Genomic DNA, 23251 nt, shown 5'->3' with positions numbered 1-23251 from the left:
GATGTAATTAATATTACATTAACAATGTGATTTTTGCATTTTATATCCCTATACACACACACGCACGCACACACACGTGTGTGTGTGTATATATATATGTAATATCTGAACACAATAACATAAAATTTCTGTAAGAAAAATATGTTTATTAAATATTGCGGGAGGGAGATTAATTTACATATTGCAATTAAATTAACAATATGAATTACGATTACAGGATGTTGCAATATTACCGCCATTACTGAAGAGTGTAATGTATTGATGTAATAAGGAGCGAATAAAAAGTACTTTTTTCAGGGTTTTATCTATTTCACAATTGTCGTTTTTGATAAAAATACGAAACTTTATAAAAATATTAACAGAAATATGCATAACTGCGTAACAGTTTTTATTGCCAAAATTTCCATAAAATTTTTTAAATATGTTGTGCATTTTTTAACGCGTTACAGTTATCTTACATTGTTTATATTAAACATCCATAAAAAATTCGAAAAATAATTTAAGTCCGATCGATTGTTTCAACTTTTTGGTAAACTTTCCTATCAGGCAATTATGTGTCTATCTTTACTTTTTTTCTAAATAAATAAAAACACATTTACCTGATAGATAAGTTTATCAAGATGTTGAACTGGCCCTTAATGTGTGGCTACAAATAATACATTTTATTGCAAACGATTGTACAAGATGCTCGTATGCCTAAGAAATGTCTGATGCATTTATACCCAACAGCCTTGATTTGAAGTACGTGATTATGAGAAAAACTGACACTGCCCTAGAGTAAGAATAGAAATACTACTAATGGTTAGTAGAAGACATAAGTATCTACCCTTGATGGGTATCCTGAATAATCTAGCGCACATTTTCAACGAAGATGTGTACAAAAGTATGCTATCGAGATCTTCGCCTGGAGTAGTTTGATACACAAATGGCCGTATACGTATTTCATGTCCTACAGCTCGGATCATGGAACAAGCATTCGTTAAGCGAGCAGCCTAAAAATGGATATGTATTATATATAATGAATTAATCAACAGAAATAACGTAGCAGGAAGAATTTTAAGAAAAACTCACCACAGGGTAGTGAAATATACCTGTATAAATGGAGCGATTGAAATCAAAATCCATAATACAACATTCATTACGTTAACATATGTAACAGGATTGTTGTCTCCGTCGTTGACATAGTATTGAAACAACCATACAATACCCGCAGTTGCCCATGATAAATTAACTATAGTATAAATGCAAACAGCTGGACCTAATTCATCATTGAAGTATTTCAATAATTTCTTGAATTCATCAATATCCTATAAATTTGTTAATAGAATAAATTCAAGTCAAATAATTATTAGTTTAAATTAGAAATTATTTAATGTTCTTAATTTTCCAGAAAAACAAAATCGAGGAAAAAATTTATTAGTTTTTTTTAATATGTAATGACAGCGAACTTTATTAATGAATTCTTTATTTATTAGAGTTCATGGATGTTGAAGCATTGACGTATAGAAAATAAAATAAAGATGGTATCATTTTAAAAGGAAAAACTTGGAAAAGTATAGCAAAGGAGAGAAAAAAACATTTTCAACAATTTCCCAAATTTTCAAAAATTTTTCTGGACTATGAACACTAATTGTAACATATGAATCGCAAACCCTCATCCAGTCGATGGGTAGTAGAATATGTTGGAGCAACTTTCCGCGTAAAAAGTAAAGGTGCGACATCAGTAGTTGTCCTTGCAGACAGTAACTTATTATAATAGTCCCTTGGACCATATCGTGCCATAAGGTGCAAACAATTAGGAGTACTTTTAACGTTATCTTCACCTGATACGGACTGCGGAAATATGAATGTTTCAATTTCTAATAATTGCCCTTTCAAATAATAGTTCCGAATCTATTCACGGGTCATTTTCGCGTTAATAATGCGTAATAACCTATTTTCCATCCATTGAAATATAATATTTCTTTCGGCCATCTGAATATTTACTGTGATCAGTGCCATGATCATCCATACTATACTCAATGCTATAAATAGCCATAATACATGCACGAGACGTTTTTGATTTCCGCGATTTATCGGGTTCGAGGAAAGCAAAAACGCTCTTTCCATCAAATTTTGTAGCTGCTCATTCTCCTTAACGCGAAACAGATATATCGTATATAAATACGCTACTAAATGTAATATACTCGGGATTAAATAGCTAAATATCACGTTTCCATAGCAAAACGGTGTCTGCGACTGTTCTTCGCTGTTTTCCACGATTACTACTTTGTAACAGAATCCTCGGTCTCTCCTGAAAATGACAAATACACTTATTTTATAATAATCATAAGTAAAAAATAATAATAAAAATAAGATAATAATTAATCAAACAAGAAAAAATATATTCAGATATAAAAGAGATGTGGAAATCCTGTGATATGTATTTTCTATTAATAAAATATTTTACACAATATAAATTTATTTTTACATTTTTAAAATTATATATAAAAAATTTCTTTTATATATTCTTCATTTTCTATTCTTTATTCTTCTTAGGATATAATATGTGTAAAGAATAATAAATTACCTGAAGCAAGCCATATATTGTAAAATATATCCAATACACATAAATATAGTAACTTGAACAGTATGAAAATTTACTAAAATGGAACATCGTAAAAAATGGTCATCACTACTAATTGGCCTTAATCCCATCACTCCTAACAGTCTTAAGTAAGGCCTCAGTATTTTATTCTTACAATAATGAAGTACAGCTGATGTACTAATAAAATTTTCATAATCTTCCGTGATCTCACCCACTTGCTGTGTAACAGACAAATTGTTTTAACTTGCTTGAAACTATACAAGAAACTCTACGTTACATAATGTAACATTTAAACAATAAGATAGTATTCCAAATTATTGTTTATTAAAAATTATTATTCTAATTACAGCGTATCAACTTACATCAGTACTTTGAAAAGTTGTCGTTATACTTGTTAGTATAGATGGAACAGAGACCTCTGTATATTCTTCACGATGTTGTTGAGATTGATCTTTATCATTTTTGGACTTATTGTTACAATCCATCTGTAAACAATTTTATTTTGTTAATTTCTTAAAATATAATTTTTATTTTTTGTTTCATGGACTTTAGAGTTGTTTTCAACGATTTCAGCTATTTATTTCAAGACAGAGAAATTAATATTTTCATCATGTATTTCAAAATAATTTTGAGACTATACCGCGTAATTAATGTGTTTTACAGACGCATTCACGGAATTTCTAATACTTGTTTATACTGAAATCAAAACACACACACACACACACACACACGACTCTACTGTAACTTAACATGTTTAAGCTTAAAGCTAATAAGTTGGTATCTCGAGGAAATTGGAAGACCGTATATTTCATTCTGATGTGATACTCGTATGCAAAATCATAATGATAAGATTGTACGATCTATAATAATTGGATTTGAAGAAAAATTAATCACTTAATAGTAGTAACTCACCGACGCCATTTGAAACTTATTTGTCTACTGCTTCCGAACTTGGAAAGAAAATATTTGTATCAATAGTTTGACATGTGGCTCACCCTAACATATGAATATAAATTATATCAGTTCTTCGAGATGACATTTCACCTTTGCTCAGAGATATCCACGTGCATCACGGCTAAACAAATTATTGTGTTTATACAAAAACACGGCGCGCATTATGGAACGAATCAGTAAGATGTATAAAAAAAAAGTTATATTTATAACATTATAATACAAAGATATTAATGAGCTACATATTAACATTTTTACATATTAACATTTATAAATGTGAAAATTAACGTTTCTTCCTTAAAATACTTTTTGCTGGTCGTAACATATTGTATTCCGTTCTACGTTTCACCTCTGGACGTTGCTTTTTCTAAAAAAAAATCCAGTAACATAAAAACACACTTTTTGGTAATTAAATTTAGTCAATCGTTGAAAATAAACGTTGGATGTACCTTTCCAATGACAAAAGTCATCTCCCTACTACCACGCGAACCAGATATTTTAACATTATGTATTTCTTCATTCGCCAATCTTTCGCCGAATGTCGCTCTATGGAAACATTACAAATTTTTAATGATTTAAAATCCAAATAAGTTGTATTTGACAAATTAAAGTAAAATCAGTATATTTACTTGTTTCGTTTCTTTTTTTCCGGCCCGCCTTCCTCGAACTTTACTTCACTTCTAACTTTGTTAATCTCTGGTTCGTTTCTTGTGATCAGATTATTATCGTCACTTTCCTGTTCTCTCTTTCTTTCGTTCTTCTTTATTAATCGATAATTCTTTCGAACTTCTTTAACCCATGGTTTCTCATCGTCCGAACTATCATTGTCGGAACTGTCGTGAACGAAGCTTTCATCCGAACTATTGCCTTTAAAAGAAAAAAAAATACATTTTTTATATTTATATTAGCAAAAAGAAATATTTCGAATTTTTTAATATAACCTTTTGACTCATCCTCGTCAAAGTTATTTTGAGTTTCTTCTTCTTGTGCCAACTGCCGTTTCAATTTTTTATCTTTATTTTTAGCAAGTTGAGAAGTAACAGGATTCAGTAAACTGTATTCCTCGGAGTTTTTATCAATTTGGAAATCAGGATTGTTGAAGAGAGCTTTAAATCGATCATCTTTTAGCAGATTAGAAGATGCTTGCTTCTTCTTATTAACGTTAGTATTCTCCATCAATTTCAATGCTAGCTCCTGATTCACACTTGGTAATTTTTGTATCTGTTTTCATAAAATAATAGATTATATAAATTAATAAAATATAATTTTAATTATATATTAAGCAGCTATAAAAATTTAAAAAAATGAAATCTATACCTGTACTCTGCTGATGGCTTCCTCTTTAATCTTCTCGCGAATTCTCCTTTTTTTGTATTCTTCAAATTCGAATGGTTTCATTACATCCCTTGCTTTTCTATACAATCGGATATCCATAAAGAAACCGTGCATATAAGCTCTGAGTAGATTAGTGCCCTTCAGATGTGAAAGACCTAATTCGTCTAGTTCTTTGTCAGTTACGAATTTGTAATCATCATAAATAATATCATAATTCAGTTCCTCTAATTCTTCTGTAAGATTATCAAGGAAACTGCACCAGTATGGAGCCGGACCAAGATTAGGGATGTAATATACTTGCATCTTCATAGTTTCATTAGCCATCAGCAACATACCGCTGTTCGGTATGATAGACAAATCATTAAAGTCATGCTGAGCCTCTATGGAAGTATAAAGTTTACCCTAAAAAAATAAAAAACATTTCTATGAGATTCTAGTTGTAGAATAAAAAATAGTTTCAAGATTGAGTAAATTAATATTTGTAAATATTTTTTTATAAATTAAGTTTATATATATATATATAAACATATACAAAGTTAATAAGTTAAAGTTTATATCTTAAAAATAACTAAAGTTATTTTTTTTAATGAACTTATTTAAAATTAGTTAAATTTAAAAATTATTAACTCTATTATTTTTTTATTTAATTTTAACTTATTGACTTTATTATTTAACTTTCATCTTTTTAACTAATTATTACTCAATTCTAATTATTTTATAATTTATATTTTAAGTAAAATAAGTACAAGAAAAGACGAATTATACAATAGAAAGTGACAGTCGGAAAAAAATAATTCTATAATTCAAAATAAGACAAATCTCTCTCTGATTATATCAAATTTGTATCACACATATATTTAACTTTAAAAAGAAAAATATATTTTACTTACATTATCTTTCTCCCATATTTTTACAATGGAACTGTCCATAGAGTAAACAAGATTCATCTTTTCATGGAAATCTATGCATTTAATTGGTAATCCATACATATGATCTTTAGTTAAAAATGGTTTATTGGATCTTATATCATATATTAATACATGTCCTGTTGAAGTGCCAACTCCTAAATTCAATCCTCCTTGAAATTTCAAGGCAGTAATTGCAGGAACCGTTTCCAACCTAATTTAAAAGTAGTTAATTGTATAATATAGAAATACTTAAATTATAAGAAAAAGAGTAAATTATATTCTTATGTCTTACTTGTCTTGCGTAATACAATGTAGAGCACAATCGAGTATGCCCACCCTATTCTTTACTCGTAAATCCCAAGCTTCGATCTTTCCTTCCTGAGTGCCAACCGTAATTAAATGATGCAATGGATTTATCTCACATTTATTTATCGACGTTGCTTCAGTTTCAAATGGTTGCAGAAATTGACCACGTTCAAGATTTATCCTATATATTTTATTACTGCAAAAATGTAATTTTATTTTCATAACAATTTTTTTTTCATCTAAGATTTATACACATTTTCTCAGTTCTTTCCAGCAATAAGTTTTAAACAAACTTACCCATCGCCTACAATAATAACATCACACGATGGATAATGGTATTTTAGATCCCTTCCAAAGTTTGGTACTCTAAGTCTATAATATTTTCCATGAGCAGCATGAAATTCAACATGGCGATCGCATTGCAGAAATATTATCTACAAAAAACATAGTAAATTTGATAAAATTATTTTGATTGCATTATTTAAATAAACTGACATTTCAACTGTCATATCATCAATTATGTATATAGTAAGATATAGGAAATTTGTTGGACAATTAATATGTTAACAACTAAAAACTCAGGATACAACAAATCAAATCTATGTACAAATTATTTTGTAGATCTTTGCTTAACAATCTAGCACTTACTTTGCTATAATCATCTGATATTACTTCAAAAGTAACAATTTCAGAATCAAAACATCTCTCAAACTTCAATGCTAAGTTATATACATCAAAACACTTTACACGTGGTTTATAAATTCCTGTTGCGAGAATATATTGTTCATCCTTGGAAACTCTAATAGATGTACTCATACCAGGCATGTCAAAGTCTTGTATAAGTTCAATACGTCGTCGTATATCTAATAATAAATAACATTAAATTAATATGCTTAGGAAAGGTACAACAGCCACAAATATCTAATTTGCAAACTTTTACTTAGATTTTGATAAAATTATACTCCTCCAAATGCAAAAAAAATTATCATCTAAGAGAAATCATCTTTCATATTATAAAGAGTAATTATTTGAAATTAAAATTAATTATTTATACTTTTAAAATGTTGTTTTTTACTATTAACACTCATATTCATTAAAATCTAAATGGAAACCCGCAAACTGTATATTTGCTTTTCATATAAAATATTTTTTTGTATTTTCATATAATTCTCTTACCCACATTCTTCTTCGATAAACTTCTTCTTTTTCGCTCAGACAACCACTGGAAAGAAGCAAGAGTACACATTGAGATGCTAAGCATAACCTAACACGATTTTGTATGAATAGACGAATTCTTACCTCGGGGAGAGATTTTCCAGCGCTAAGATTATAAATCTTTACATTATTCGGTGCAAAAACCTGCATTTTTATTTTAAATTTTATAAATTCTTTAGAAATGTACGTTTATGCCCACATATCTAACATAAATAGAAAATTGGACAAATTTGACGAAAAAACACGACACAACACATGTGAGTGCATGTAGGACGTGAGCAATCAGTGAACACGTGTTCTATAGCGATGGGTGCCGCCACGGTGTGGAGGCAAACGATAACAAAAAATAGGTCCAAGATATGCTGTTTGAATGCTTCGTAAAAGACTTTTAAGAGAAAATGACTTTTTTGATAAATTTAACCAATTTATTAAACTATACAGGTGAGGGCAGTCGCAAATATATTAAAGGAGAAAATGTTGTGAATGCACATCACTTGATGTACAGTGGCATATCACAGGTGATGATGAAGAAAAAACAAGTTTAATATTTTTATGTCTGAAGTCAAGCGATTTATACAGTAATCCATATGAAATTTATAATGTATTAATTATAAAAAATATTGATAAAAAAATTATTAAATGTTCATGTTCTCGTGCAAAGCCGAGTCTGGACAATACAAGCACTGTATAGGGAGCGCCCCGATTGACTACGTCCCAATTGACCACCGCTTTTTTAATTGGCGGTCCAACGGAAAAACTCTAAGCATTCATTGCTTTGGTTTACACCAAGCACTTGGTACGCGTATCCAATAGTAAATAACTAGTGAATGTGTTTAATCATTGGCTGATCAGCTTAAATTCACTATTTGATACGCGTACCAAAGTGCTCGGTGTAAACTAGGCTATTGCTGTAAATGGTGTGGTCAATTGCAACGTGGTCAATCGGGGCGCTCCCTACAACGAAGGGTCTGTTCGCGTCACATGCGGTGACCAATCAGAATTCAAGCACTTGCTGTGACTTGCCGGAACCCGACCTGCGCCTGGTTGCTGATTGGTCACCGCATGCGTTTGCCGGAACTCACCGCAGACATACGCCAATCTATTAAAGTGCGTTGGAGTGAGTAGGAGCATGTCGGGGCACATGGCGACGCGAACAACCATAAAGGTGCCTTTTCACGCTTAACGCTCAATTTTCAGCGTCAAAAGACATCCACGTGACTAAAAATAAAGATACCCATTCGTCATTTTTGTCACGTGATGTCTCTTGACGCTGAAAATGAGCGTGAAGCGTCGTCAGCGTGAAAAGGCACCTATAGATGTCCATCTTTTGGAGGTGCAAAAGGTGCAGTGCAGTAACAAATTTCGTTAATATCTCTTGCGAAACGAGAACGAATTTCGAACAATCGTCACATTCGATGGGTTAACGTTAAACGGTTGTAATCTTCTTCTTAACTTGACGAAATGGCGAGATTAAAAAGAAATGTACGAGATCTAGAAACGCCTACTGAAAATAATGTAAACGTCACGAAGGTAATCAATTCTCACTCGATTTTTTAACGTAATTATGTGCAACGAGTCTCTCGTTTTTTTATTTTATGTTATTCGGATTTTTTTATTTTATGTATTTCGGGTGATATGCAAAAGAAAAAGAAGTATTAAGGGCCTTGTCTAGCAGTAATCTAATTGGCAATAATCGTATAAATTAACAACTCTATACATGTTGTTTTTAGGCATTTTTTTACGCTAGGGAGAGGGGTTTATTCATGTTTGAGTTATTACATTACTTTCACAAGTATAAAAATTCACGGATTCTTACATATCTCTAGAAAATTTACGTAGTTATTCATAACAGAAATTGTATATGCCAAAATAGCTGATAAAATGAAAGAAAAATTTGTTTTCGTATAGAATTCATAACTTTGAAACAAAAGTGACCTAAGAAAAAATATATCTTTTATGCTCTAAAATTGAAAATTCCAAACTACAAAGAGAAAAGTTCAAATATTGGCTGTTAAAAAACAATGTTAAGTTATTCAGTAACTTAAAAGTGTATTTTTTAATAACTATGAATGGGTATAAAATTGGAAGTATATTGCAAATTTTAATCTTTTCTCAATAGTTTATAAAATCTCTTTAATATAGGCAAAAATATTAGTTAAAAATAAAGAAAGAGATAAAACTTGATATCAGATATAAAGCAAGCAATTATTTTATATTACGGGTCAGTTGTTCCAACTTGGTAAATTTACTGATCAGGTAAATATGTGTCTATTTATAAAAAAAAGAAGATAGACACATGCTTACCTGATTGGTAAGTTTGCTAAGAAATTGAAATAATTATCAGCTCTTAGAGATCATATTTGTCTAAAGCATATAAGAGGACTTAATGAGTTGCTTAACTGTTATTGAATTGTCACAAGATTGTTTTTAATTAGATTGCTGTTAATTACTCTTATTGATGCATATATAATTTTTTTTCACATGAGAATTTTTTAATTTTTATTTTAGAAACAAAAAAAGAAAGATGCATCTAATGAAATAATAAAGTATACATTTACAAGCAAGCAAAATAATAAGAAGAAAAAGCATGCTTCTAAAAATAAATTTGTAGAAGATACGAAGGGATTACATGATTCAACAAAGTATTCAAAAGAAGATAAAAAGAAATTGGAAGTACAAGTACAAATTAATATAGATGATAAGACAAAACGCAAAATGAAAAATAAGAATAAATATGGTGCAAACAAGACAGAAAAATCTGACATTTGCATAAAATATTTAAAAGACGATAACAAAACATCAGAGGTACTTGAAAAAGCAAATAGTAAAACAAAAGGCAAGATGAAAAATAACAAGCGAAAACAAAACACGAATCTTGATCTCACGAATAAGCATGCTGTGGAAGTCAGTGATGCAAAGGAAAGAAGTAAGAATTTACAGATGCCTGTAAAGGAATCGGTTGATTTTGAGTCTAAGAAAACAAAAATTGAGAAATTTAAAAAGATGACTGAAAAGAAGATGAAACGGATGTTGACTAAGACAGAGACACAGGAGGTAAAACCTGACGAGATATTAAAATTGAATAAGCATATGATGAAAATTAAACAATTGGAAGAGATGCTTATCAGAAAGTCGCAAGCAAAACAGACTTTGAAGGATAGAGTAATGGCACAGTTAACAGCGGTTAGATTTAGATCTATAAACGAAATGTTGTGTGACAATAACAGCTCGCAATCTAAGCGTTATTTTAAAGAGAACCCTAACGCTTTCAAGGCTTATCAGATGGGATATAAATGGCAGCTTGAACAGTGGCCACTAAATCCACTGGATGTTATAATATCGTCGATTTTGGAACTGTTTGTATATTATATCTTAATTTTTAAATAAAATTTATGTAAACTTGAACATTACAACATGGCTTGATAATTGCAGACCATTGGATAATGTGATCGCCGATTTTGGATGTGGTGAGGCACGACTCGCTATTTCTGTTCCTCATACAGTACATTCGTTTGATTTCGTCGCTCTGAATGATAGAGTGAAAGCCTGTGACATGGCTCATACCCCTTTACGAATGAATAGTGTTGATGTTGTTGTATTTTCTCTCTCACTAATGGGATCTAATCTTAACGATTATATAATGGAAGCTAACAGAGTTCTTAAAATCGAGTAAGTAATATTTTTTAATTAAAATTACAATGAGAAATTAATGCTTTTTTTGTTCCAATAAATTTAGCGGTATCTTGAAAATAGCCGAAATTGGAAGCAGATTTGAGGACATAAAAGATTTTATAAGACAGCTGCGTAATTACGGCTTTAAAAACACATGGAAAGATTTGTCTTATGACTTGTTTTATTTTCTGGATTTTAAAAAAGAAAAGGATATAAATATGAAAAAAAAGAAGTCCCCTTCAATTACGCTGAAATCTTGTTTGTATAAAAAACGATAAAATTTTATTATGCTATTTAGCAACAATTTGTTTTTTTACATAAGAGATTTTAAGTTGTTATATATAAACAATTTTATTTTATTTTTTATGAAACTAAAGTTTCTTTCTTGTAATAAGAAAAATTTATTTGATTTAAAAAGAAGCACTTGTTTTTAAAAGCTTTTGACACTTAATGTTTCATGTTTTATTGGTCTTATGATTTATTTTTAAGTATTATAATAAGTAATGAACTTATATATCAAATGTTTGTGAATGATTACTTTATGTTTCTGTTCAAACAATATATGTTAATCTTTGAAACATATTGTCCTGTTGAAAATACAGTTTATGTAATGTATGTAAGAGATGAAAGAGATTTAATAATTTTATATACCGGTTTTGAAATGAAAATATATCTATAAAGAGTACAATTTATGGTGTATTAATTATTATGTTTATTGGTCTCATAAATTAAACTTTAGTTATCGCAAGCCAGAGTTACTGGAGATTTGGGAGAGTCCTCAAATTTGGATTTTATTATTGTCACAGAAAACTTTTTAGTAAGATACGACTATGTACAATAGAAGAATTCATAAGATTACGTTTCTAAACTTCCTGAGGCATATTTTATTAAAAAGTTACGTTAAGTTGCAATTTTATGCAAACGAATAAAGACTAATATTTATCTTTTTTTCATTAATTTTCGATAATGCGGCTATAGCAGCGAAAACATATTCAAAAGTTTGACTCCGTTTAATTATTAATGCACCTAGTTGTCCACGTCGCCAATTGGTCAATTTCAAGTGAAATTTTCTGATTGGTTACGTGTGCCCGAAATCGATTTGCAACGCGTATAATAATAAAATAGTTAAGTAACAAAAAAATTACAAATTTTTTACACTTATAATCATAATCGTTTTATAGAATATAGAGCATTATTTGTGTAAAATTGTGAATAATATAAATATCGAAATGCCTTTCTTTCATAATCGATCAGAGTTTAATCAAATGTCCCTAGAACCCCCATGTGTCGACGGTTATGAATACGTCCGGTAGAGGGAGCAACGTAACTGCGAAAGACTACTATTGCGATGACGGCAATAGACGCTGGGAGGGGCAAGGAGTAGAATTGAAAGGGAAGGGGGGGAACGTGACGGAACGACCGGCGTTTCGGAGTACGTATCGGTAGTCGCGAGACGAGGCAGTCGGTGACGGGTTGTGGTCGTATAAGTGTGGCGTAGTGAACGGTTTTTTCGGTCGCCTTCTCCTCCCCTCCGTTGTGTTCAAAAATGAGCTGGCAGGATTACGTTGATAAGCAGCTGCTCGCGTCTAGGTGTGTTACCAAAGCGGCGATCGCCGGACACGATGGCAATGTGTGGGCGAAATCCGAGGGCTTCGAAGTGAGTAGCAGCTTCGTAAGAGAATATACCGAGAAACAGTAGAGAGAGAACGCGAGAGAGAGAGAGAGAGAGAGAGAGAGAGAGAGAGAGAGAGAGAGAGAGAGAGAGAGAGAGAGAGAGAGAGCGAGCGAGTAAAAGAGAATGAGAGAGAGAGAGAGAGAAAGAGTGTAAGAGTAAGTGTGAGAGAACGAGCGGGAAAAAAAGAGAACGAGAGAGAGAGAGAGAGAGAGATCGAACGAGTGGGAGATAGTCGAGAAGCGCGAGAAACGAGGGAGAGACGGGACAAATAGATTTGGTAGCACGCCCCCCTCGATAAAAGGGAAAGTGCGGCGGAGCAAAGAGCCCTCCGGTAAGGCACGAGAGAGAGAAGAGCGCGGGTTTGTCGGCGCGAGGGAAGGAGCGCAACAACGCGGCGGCTCCCGCTCCGAGAGGAGAGCAGCGCGGGAGCGCAAGAAAGAAGGAAGGAGGACAGATGTGCTCCGACGGGATCGTTCGCGCGCGCGGTTCTCTCGCTTCCTCGCGTTCCTCGGGGCCTGAGCGCGATACGTGCGAACCGGTTCGAACGAGTGAGCCCTGAATCCACGTCGTGCAACCGATCGCTTTCTAACCCCGAAATATGCCACGTAGACGTGTGCACGACTGTACGACCGCCTGCCTGCCGGCCGGCTGGCTGGCTGACCGGCCGGCCGGTCAGTTGGTCGGCCTCTGTCGCTATGCGCACCCTGTATATCGTCATCGGCGAATATTGTCACGTTTGCGGGAGTCCATGGAACGGACGATGACGAGTCTCTCGGAGACGGCGACGGCGGACATGTTCCTCGGAGACACGCGACGACAGATCGATCGGAACGTAACTGAGTGCACGCGAGTGTGCTTGCTGCACTCTTTCGTCGTTGTACGAGACCGACGAGAGAGAGAGAGAGAGAGAGAGAATCCTCGGCACATGGAACGTTCAAGTGCGTCTACGTTCTCGCCGGTCTCCGAGGATCGATTCCGTCGAACGAACGAGACGGAGAGACGAGCGCCTCGAGAAGGGTGTGGCGGCGTGTCAGCCGGCGGTGGCGGCTGCGACGGTGGCGGTTCTCATCGCGGCTTGCGCGCGAGAATTCCGTTACGTTTTCGCACGACGGTAAAGTCGAAAATCAGTTCGAGCTCGTTCCCCTCTCTCACCGCCCGCTCATCGACGGGTCGTGCACGCTGGAGTCGCGAGAGACGGGGGAAACTGCATTTCTTCGCGACGGCGGTGGCGGCGGCAGCGAGTCGCGAGGTCGCGAGATCGCGATTTCCTCACGCCCACGTGTCCGAAATTTACGCTCCTTCCGCTTCCGCTCGCCCGCGTTTACTCGAGGAGACATCGCGCAACGGTTTTTCGGCATTGGCGGTGGCGGCGGCGGCGGTGGCGGCGGCGGCACACCACGATGACGCTTAACATGGCCGCCTTCTAACAACTCGCCGGACACCGTCGCGTTGTCGCCTCGCCAATGTAGAAATGGTGGTCCATTCTCATCGGCGATCACGACGATCCTTGCCATCTGAATGCGATCGCATTCAGTGCGCCATATTGACGCGGATTTTGGATGAGAACGGTTCTCTTTCTCTGTCTCTCCCTCTCCCTCTCTTTCTCGTCACTCGATGCAGTTAATCGAATGGAGTTTGTAGGTTAACCTAACGACGGTCACGTAGGCGGGTGCGTGCGATTCTGCCGATACGCCGGATATGCATGTACAGGGTGTTCGTAAAGTCTGTTCTGATCTCTTATATTTCGAAAATATTCACTCAAAATTATACGAAAATCTCGAAATATACCGCGTGTCTGATCACTTCGAAAGGTACACTTTACATTCTCCAACTTCCTTAAAGAGCAGCTCCTTGAAACGATCGAATAATCACTTCGTGACTTGTTATAATTTTGAACTCTCCGAAATACAGGGAATGGGAACAGACTGTCATGTAGAGGATATTTTAATCCAAATATCAAATTAATAAAGACTATCTAACATCAATATATTACCGTTTGTTCTCAAGCTGAAATTGCTAATGTGCTTCTCAAATTATAATTTATTCTTTAAATTAAGATTTTAGTTAAACACTAATTAGAGTTTAATTCGCTCATTTTGCCGATACTTCGTGTATACATATATATTCCATTACGTGTTGTGCACTTTCAGCGATAGCTCTTGTTTTTGTTAACATGAAAGAAAGTTGATATATGTTTATGACCTTATTGTATTAGTTTCTTAGGGCTGGTTGCTTTAACTTCTTGGTAAACTTACCTATCAGGTAAGCATGTGTCTATCTTCATTTTTTTTCTATTCTAAATAAATAAAGACACATATTTATCTGATAGGTAAGTTTACCAACAAGTTGGAACAATCGGCTCTTCATTTATTTTTAATAAGCACACACAAACCTTTTTTTAAGAGAGAAGAGACATACGTTATTTATATTTGAATTTTTTCTTTAATTAATAAGAATTAATTGAAAGTCAGAATAAATTTGTTAAATGCCGATATCTATCAAAAATAAATATCGTGAAAACATATTTACAAATTTATATTTTAATTCAATTTAATACAGATATTATTAAATTGATTATTATAAAATCACTATTTATTGATTTAGTACCATTGATATTACAAGAGTTTATAATTCATGAGTAGAGTAGTCGTAGATGAAATTGTATAACTTTAATGTAAATCTCTTGTGGACAACTCGTCTCCGCATAAAACATGCATATTTTTTTATAAAGTACAATTATATTTATAGAGCTGGTGTCATTCTCCATTTTAAGTGATATATATGCATATGACTGCAAGTCATTTCCAGAAGTTTATTCTATGTTTTATTGTCGTGTCTCGATGTTACACAACGGTTGATTTTTAAAAATATAAAAAAAAAAAAAAGAATTTTGTGACTCGATGAATCTCCGCCAGTGAAAGCTGCTATCGTGATTGTTGCGCCCTCCACCTTGCATTTTTAAACCTCATCGCGAATTCTGTCGGTAATTTTATCATTAAGATGACTGTTATTTGCAATGTACCTTTAGAATTATAATATGAGATAAATAAAGCGTAATGCAAGGTCTACAATGTCAGCAGGAGTAATGGAGTAGGAGTAAGAAGTAAGAAATATGAAATAAGAAATAAGATTTGCCCATTTCGTTTACTCCTACTACGGTTTTTAATTGGTCAGTTGTTATTCTTATTCCTTACTACTTCATTACTCCTGCTGATATTGTAGACTTTGCATAACATTGCGCAAAATAGCGCGTCAATATTTGAAGTAACCAACTAAAAATTTATCAAAAGTTTCCCGATGACTAGATGGTAAACTATATGGCTTTAAATTAGGTACAGTTAAGAATCGCTGCTCGAAACTTTCGTGAGGGGCGGAATTCTTATCGATATCCCCAAATCAGAAAAACAATTGTAGATTAGATTAGAACAGGTTAGGTTAGGAGAGATCGCACATGACCACTCGAGAAGCTGTCGCTAGCATGAAAATAAAGGTCGCCAGCTGCAGCGTGGCCTCGGCGCGCACGCTTTCTGATCGTCAATGCCAAAATGGCGACGCCGGCCGGCTGGCCGATAGCCCGGCCGATCGGTCTGTCGATTGGTCGGCCAGCAACCTCGCGTCGCGAACAGGGCCGCCGAGAGCAGGTCCTGGTCTCAGGAAAAAAATATTTCTTCGTCTTTCAATTATCATAATTTATTATCGTAATTTAACTATCAGGCATCCATATCCATCCTCAATTCCTACCTGAGATGTAATATATTCGTAAACTAAATTCTTTACAGTATTTTGGAGAGAGGAGAGGACCTTTTTCTCGATTTTAATTGAGTATAATTGTATACGTCTCCGTCTTATCTTAATTATTTTTAAACAAGTTTTATTTTAAAATAACGGTAAATTATAATAAACTAATTGTTCTGGCACGCGTATTACGTGATAACGCATATGAAAATTATTGCATTTTGACAAGCTCCGTTTTATCGCGTTCTTTCCCGTTTAAAAACATTTAACATACAATCGTGTCTTGATTATTTTAATCGTTATTTCCTCTAAAATCCATGCACTTTATAATATTGAATTTAATGTTGAATATTGAACAAAGTATATATTGACAAATTAAACGAGTACTATTAAAAAGAATAAAAATATATTGCTCAGATTTTCTTCCGGATTGCCCTCTCTCACTCGCTAGTCCTCTTCCCCCTTGCCCTTCTTGTTAATCTTATTTGTGAGTTTCGGAACCCTGGGTAGATTAAAAGTTTCATTAAAATTTAGGACAAGGTCTCTGCTCTGAGATCGGATATAAATTAATACTCCTTATAAGACGGAAACGCCACGCGAATAATGCAGGTGCTTCGAAAAAGGCAAGCAAATGATTCGACTTTATTCTCGCATCAATTATTTTGAATTCAATTTTTTCGGATGCAATTGTGAAAAAGGACTTTATTTTATAATAAAGCAAAGGATTTAGGGAAATCTCTTCATAAAATTTAATAGACAATTTTTTTTCTTTATTTGATACTTAATATTTGACATTTTTTGCATATCTCGACAATCTAAGTAATTATATTTGTATTCATGCTTGATATAATTAATATTGATACTTGAAAGAAAGATACACATTGTAACGAAGTTTTTATTGACATAAGTAATGAGATCTTAATTTTATTCTATGACTTACTCGAGACTTACTAAGGCCTTCTCGTGCATTGCAATTAACTACATCATTTAAAAAATGTTTAGCGAATTCATTGTTAAGATAAGATTATATGTTTTGGCGTATCTTGCATTTATCTCAGAGCGAGACTCATAGCGACTCTCGTAGAAATATCTTGCAAAGTTCCAACCTGCTCTAATTAGCTCAATATTAAATTATCACGATTAAGTAACTTAATTGATGTGGAAAGAGCTGAACAACGTTCGATACTTCGTTTTATAAAACCAATTGATAATGAAATCAGATCGCTTTTAATTGTCATTAACATAGTAATATTTACTTCAAAATATTTCAACTGCATATCATGTATAGATTTTTTCGGATGTCAATCGGTATAATGATAATGTCATACATTAAAAGCGAGAAATCTTTTTATTTTATTTATAATTTATTATATAAAAGTATATAAATAATTTATAATATATTCTCTCTTATTATTTACTTAGAGGACTGAATTTGCTTTTACTGGAAAATTCTCGAGTTAGCTGTATGTATATGTATAACATTTGTAACTAAAGGGTTAAACGAAGATGAAACATCAGCTTCAAAGGAATGATTCATCGGTCTCAGGGTCGTACCATATTGGAAAGTAGCCCCGTGTCATGGGTCTCGGAGTCTTATCGTGACTCACATTTTTATATTTGGCATTTTCGCTAAATTAAATCAATGTATAAGAAATATAATTTCTTTTTAGTCTTTAAGAAATAAAAACTGTCAAATCTGATCGCCAAATATAAATAGTCCAAATTAAATTACAGATTTTGTTTTTTTTTTCTTATTATAAAGTTACAGAGGTTGCTGATTAATAGTTTAATGACTTTGAATTATCTCCAAAGTTTAAATAAAACAACTTCATAAAAATGCAAATGTATGTGCATGTAGTGTGTGATGTGTATATATGGCCTTTGAAAATCTTTTTTTATTTTGACTTATTTAAAATAAGAAAAGATAATAGCTTTATATTTTTTAGTGATGTAATTTATTATATTAAATGTATGTGTGATTATAAAAAAATCACATTGTAAAAATGCGAATCTTATACAATGTAAACTTATATTTTCTTTATGTTTCTTTATTCTATTTTTTGAAGTTGCATAAGTTATGCTTCTAAAATATTATATAAGTAATTTTTACTTGAATTTTATGATATTAAATAAATGAAATTGATAAATAAACTATGTATGTGAATCATCGTTATGAATCAGTACAACTAGAGACAAATTTTTTTTTCTGTTAATGCAATAGACTAAAATATCGAATAACTGCATTTTATCGCGCTTCCGATAAATCGAGCGAGTTTTTTTTCATTATCAGTACGAGTCAGGGAAAACGTTATAGTTCTGACTCACAAACATTATGTGAGATAAACATAATATACATATAATATTATATTGTCTGTATATATGTATATATATATACATATACAGGAAAATCAAGCAAGGTATTATAGCATTTTTTCTCAAACTTTGCCGATGACTAAATACATAATTCACGATTGCAGCGTGCATATTAAAAGAGTGGATCCTTACAAGGGTGACGTGACCTCCTTTCTACGACGCTGTAAGCAAAAAGCGCAAAAAAAGTACCGGTTAAACGTTCCCTCTCTTAATTAATTCTTCATCAATTTAGAATTTATCATTTGCATTCCATTTTATCAAGAAATATAAAATATATTTCTTAATATAATAAATTTCTCAAAAAAGGTCTTTTATTTATTAAATATTTTTATAACCATTTTTCAATATTAAATCTTGCTTATTTACTTCACTACGCTATATAATGGCGGTTTATTTTAAAAATTTTGTAGAAGTAGAAAATGTTTATCGAATCTTTATAGTTATCATATCAAAATTTTTTTATCGCATACTAAAATATTTGATTTTATTACTGCAACGATTAAAAGTTTTATTACCTTCACTAAAATTGCTTAATTAAATATATCTTGTTAATTTAATCATATTTTTTCCGTGTGTTACAAATGAGCAATATGGGAATTTCGCGGAAGTATGTTTTTCGTATGAAATTAATCGAGGGTGTTATTTCTATCAAAATCGACAAAGTAATGATAAAAAAAATGTTGAATTTTGCTTCGACTTTTTTTCGTGAAACACATTTCACGCATTTGCACTTTGACCGGAATGTAAATGTATTTTAAAGCGACGTTTCGGCGGAAATAGTTACGGTAAGAGGGAGAGAGCGAGAGCGAGTGCGAGAGAGAGCAAAGTCAGCCGGGCGTGCATGAATGTGCAGAACCGTGAGAAAGAAGACGGCGACCGGCCATACAAAGACGCTGTAATCGAGTGCACTTATAGTTCAAGGTCGTTTTAGATCATCTCAGATTAACTGCAACGCGCGTCAACATTTAGGCCCATCGATCGGCTTTCATGGATGCTCCGTCTACATCATTTTATGAAGAATAGCTTTTAGACACGTCTATCTTTTGCCGTATCATACTTTTATCGTGTTTTGGAGGAGAAATTAAACCTCTCAAAATTTCTGTCTCGATCTCTCCCCCTCCCCCGGAAAAGAAATCCACTTTAAATAAAGAAGATCGATGTAAAGTACAAAAAGGCTCACGCTGCTAATCTTATAGGATGTTTACTATTGGGAAAAACCGGGAAAAATTCAAATTTGCAGGAAATTTCTTATTTATTTTTGAACATCATGAATTTTTATGGAATTTTATTGAAATTCAGAGAAATTTTTGGAACATTTGTGATTAAAAGCCGGTTGTTCCAACTTCTTGACTTAAACTTACCTATCAAGTAAGCATGTATCTATCTACATTTATTTCCTTAAATAAATAAAGACACATATATTTATCTGATAAGTAAGTTTATCAAGAAATTGGAATAACCGAGTATTCCTCTAAAGAGTATTAAAAAGTATAATATGAAAAATTTATGTCAAAACTTCATTAAGAAATTCTCTAATCTTATCTAGAATTTGGAATAGAATCGGGAATTCTGACGGAATTCTTTTACAAAATTTGAATAAACACCTTGCAATCCATTTCGTATCATCAAACGTGATTTTACTGGCGAAAGAGCGAGCCTTGATAAGATTATGGCAGTTACCTTCGACGAGATTAAGGGCTCGTCGTCATCCAACTTGATGTAGGACGATCGCTATACTTGGCAACAATTGCTATAGCATATTGGATCGATGCTAACGTGAATTATGGTTCTTATCGTTGATTATCTCTCTTCTATATGTCGACCGACCCATTAGGCACGAACGGGTTAAGAGTAATTGACTCTGAGACACTTGGCTTTGAAATCTGAGATCTTTGTCATGTCGTTTGGTTTCCAAGAAATTTATGCTTGAACGAAAGAAGTTTCTTAAAAGATAAATATCTTCCTTATCATATTATATCTCCATCTATACAAATGAGAGTAATTTTTTTCACATAGGATACTTCTGATTCTCTTTTCTTACGAACAAATTCTTTAATAAAGAGTCGATTAACACGGACAATTAGCACAGAATAAACTTTTACGATAAAAAAAACCGTGGCTTTTTCATGCAACTCCGGAATACACATACACCAAAGACATTTAGCTTAAGTGTGACATCGTGCAGTCACTGTGTATCCTAATAAGGAATTTATTTTTATTTCTAGGTAAGTAAAGAAGAGCTCGCGAAATTAGTGCAGAGTTTCGAAGAGCAAGACATCCTGACGTCGTCGGGGGTTACCTTAGCCGGTAATAGGTACATCTACCTGTCGGGCACGGACCGTGTGATAAGGGCAAAACTCGGCAAAGTCGGCGTTCATTGCATGAAGACGACGCAAGCCGTAGTTGTTTCCCTGTACGAGGACCCCATACAGCCACAGCAAGCCGCATCTGTCGTTGAAAAACTGGGCGAATACCTCGTGTCCTGCGGCTATTAGGTATGATGACAGCTTTCATCCGAAATAATCGTTGTAAATAACATAAAAGAGCTTCGTCACAAAAACCGCCGAGACAATTTTAAAGTAAAATTTATGTTATCAGTTAGAAAATTCTTCGCTATTTTTTTTTTCTTGGAGAATATTTATTTTCGTATATTTTATGCGCAAAGGGACTGCAACTTTCGTGAAGGCAACGAAGAAGTTAATCCGTCTCCTTTAAATTTGCCTCTAGAAATCCTTTTCTCCATTCACGAACGAAAACTTCCGGTCTCATCCTTTTTACGACATGCGGTAAAATTTTATTAATTTCGCAAACACGTGAAACGATCTTCGCGAGCCAAAATTAAAAAAATATTAATAAAATAATTTAGACAATTAAAAAATATCACGAGTGTGTTAGTAAATTGATAAGACAATGTTATATAAATTGTTATGAAAAAAGACATAATAAAATAAATTTATTTCAAAGCTTACAGAATTCTCTAATCTTTCTAGAATTTTGAATAAAATTTCTGAAAAATCCGAAGAAACGATTCTTTTATATATATATATATATATATATATATATATATATATATATATATATATAATTAAGGATATATTTGACACTATTCTAAATTTTCATATGATCAAATCTAAGTGATCTAATGTGTCTTAGGCCCATCGCTACCTGTGGGACGTGTCGGACAATTAACGCGACGTTTATTCATGACTCCCCTCGCACGGTCGCTTCGATTTAACCGGCAGGCTTCCCTTCCACATCGCTACGGGCTTATCATTATCGGCTTGTCACTCAATACTCATCCCGCGGACATTCGCACATGCCTCTATTATACCGATGTGCGTTTTCGCACACGCCCGTCACAAACTGTTTCTACAATTGGAAAAAATGTTCTCCCTTTAGTTGGGTCGTTGGTTTGAGTATTCATGTTTGCTTGCGTTCCAATAATTCGCATAAATTGCAATCGACAGCAGTCTAGAAAAATGCAAACACAGGTTTGGCAGGAAGAGATCGATCAAATGATATATTCCAGTTCTCAAGATAAAATATGTTAATTTTTGTCAATTTTGAAAGTTTTAGTATAAAAATGGCAGAATTCTGAGTTTAGTGAGATTAGTAAAATGAGTTTGATGTAGCTATATTCCTCAGTGTCAAATATTATCATCAATCTACTAGGAAAATTTATTTTGTTTACATTTTTGTCTGTTACAATTTTTTAAATAATTTATTAAACGGTCTCAGAGTATGGCTAAGTATATATTAATTAAGAATGAAATTCTTATTTTTATATCAATATTAATTATAATAAAGATATATCGTAAGTAATCATCATTCTTAATTTTTTCCCGGTCATACAAGAAAAAACAGAGAAAGATAACAATAAATTTATTTTAAATGTGTGTTTCCATACTTTAATATGTGTTATCTAAAAGTTTGAATACACAATAAAATTCTCTAAAAAATCAGAGAACTCTTAAGAAATCTTTTTACAAAGTCCGAGTAAGTACTTTGTTTTCTCAGAATATTTATGTTATATTTGTTGTAATCAAATTGTAAAACCTGAAATCTGACGAGCCTTCAAGAAAGGAAAAAATATAACAGTGTAAAACCAATTTTAACTTTAGTTAGGTTTCCTCGCGACAAGAGATTCAACATGTTCGTGTGGTCGCATAAGCAATCGCTTTATCATCACAGATATTGTCACTCACGCCAGTAATGTTGTATCGCAAACTCGAATTACAAGTTGCGGTCATGTGCGTAAATGCAAGCGTGCAGTGATCGCGTGTGTACACCGCCAGCGAGTATATCGCGCCCCGACAATCAAAGTACGATATGAAGCATTACGCGATGAAGAAAACAGTATACCTAGAGAACGAACAGTGAAACGTAATCGGTCGGATCAGTCGCGAATTAGTATTGCGGCACTATAAAACAGTTCTGTCGTTCGCGTTACAGACAAATTTTATGTAACAGAAACTCGAATTAATTAAGCTGTCG

General features: G+C 33.2%; 4 protein-coding genes across 4 annotated transcripts; 2 read left to right on the top strand and 2 right to left on the bottom strand.

Annotated features, from left to right (window-relative positions):
* Positions 1-749: 749 nt before the first annotated feature.
* Positions 750-3615, bottom strand: LOC105839951. Its single transcript, XM_012686615.2, has 7 exons — positions 3500-3615; positions 2950-3072; positions 2570-2805; positions 1934-2293; positions 1653-1833; positions 1092-1307; positions 750-992 (listed from the first exon to the last, which is right to left on the bottom strand). Exons 1-7 carry the CDS (start codon positions 3506-3508, stop codon positions 750-752), a joined length of 1368 nt encoding a protein of 455 aa, XP_012542069.1. The 5' UTR covers positions 3509-3615.
* LOC105839950 (nucleolar protein 10) lies at positions 3112-7591 on the bottom strand. The gene is made up of 11 exons (XM_012686613.3): positions 7387-7591; positions 7264-7309; positions 6736-6950; positions 6385-6521; positions 6074-6283; positions 5764-5992; positions 4856-5275; positions 4480-4759; positions 4168-4405; positions 3988-4084; positions 3112-3905 (listed from the first exon to the last, which is right to left on the bottom strand). Exons 1-11 carry the CDS (start codon positions 7450-7452, stop codon positions 3822-3824), a joined length of 2022 nt encoding a protein of 673 aa, XP_012542067.1. The 5' UTR covers positions 7453-7591; the 3' UTR covers positions 3112-3821.
* A 953-nt stretch (positions 7592-8544) lies between these two features.
* On the top strand, positions 8545-11662 carry LOC105839948 (ribosomal RNA-processing protein 8). The gene is made up of 4 exons (XM_012686611.3): positions 8545-8832; positions 9811-10658; positions 10735-10971; positions 11039-11662. The coding sequence occupies exons 1-4, from the start codon at positions 8764-8766 to the stop codon at positions 11250-11252; spliced, it is 1368 nt and encodes a 455-aa protein (XP_012542065.2). The 5' UTR covers positions 8545-8763; the 3' UTR covers positions 11253-11662.
* A 722-nt stretch (positions 11663-12384) lies between these two features.
* Positions 12385-21604, top strand: LOC118647306 (profilin). The gene is made up of 2 exons (XM_036291935.1): positions 12385-12631; positions 20983-21604. Exons 1-2 carry the CDS (start codon positions 12521-12523, stop codon positions 21250-21252), a joined length of 381 nt encoding a protein of 126 aa, XP_036147828.1. The 5' UTR covers positions 12385-12520; the 3' UTR covers positions 21253-21604.
* The last annotated feature ends 1647 nt before the right edge of the window (positions 21605-23251 follow it).

This window comes from Monomorium pharaonis, chromosome 9, assembly GCF_013373865.1.
Source record: "Monomorium pharaonis isolate MP-MQ-018 chromosome 9, ASM1337386v2, whole genome shotgun sequence".
In the NCBI taxonomy this organism is placed as follows: Eukaryota; Metazoa; Arthropoda; class Insecta; order Hymenoptera; family Formicidae; genus Monomorium; species Monomorium pharaonis.
The sequence above is the reverse complement of the archived record's forward strand: the minus strand, read 5'-3'. Positions and strand labels throughout refer to the sequence as shown.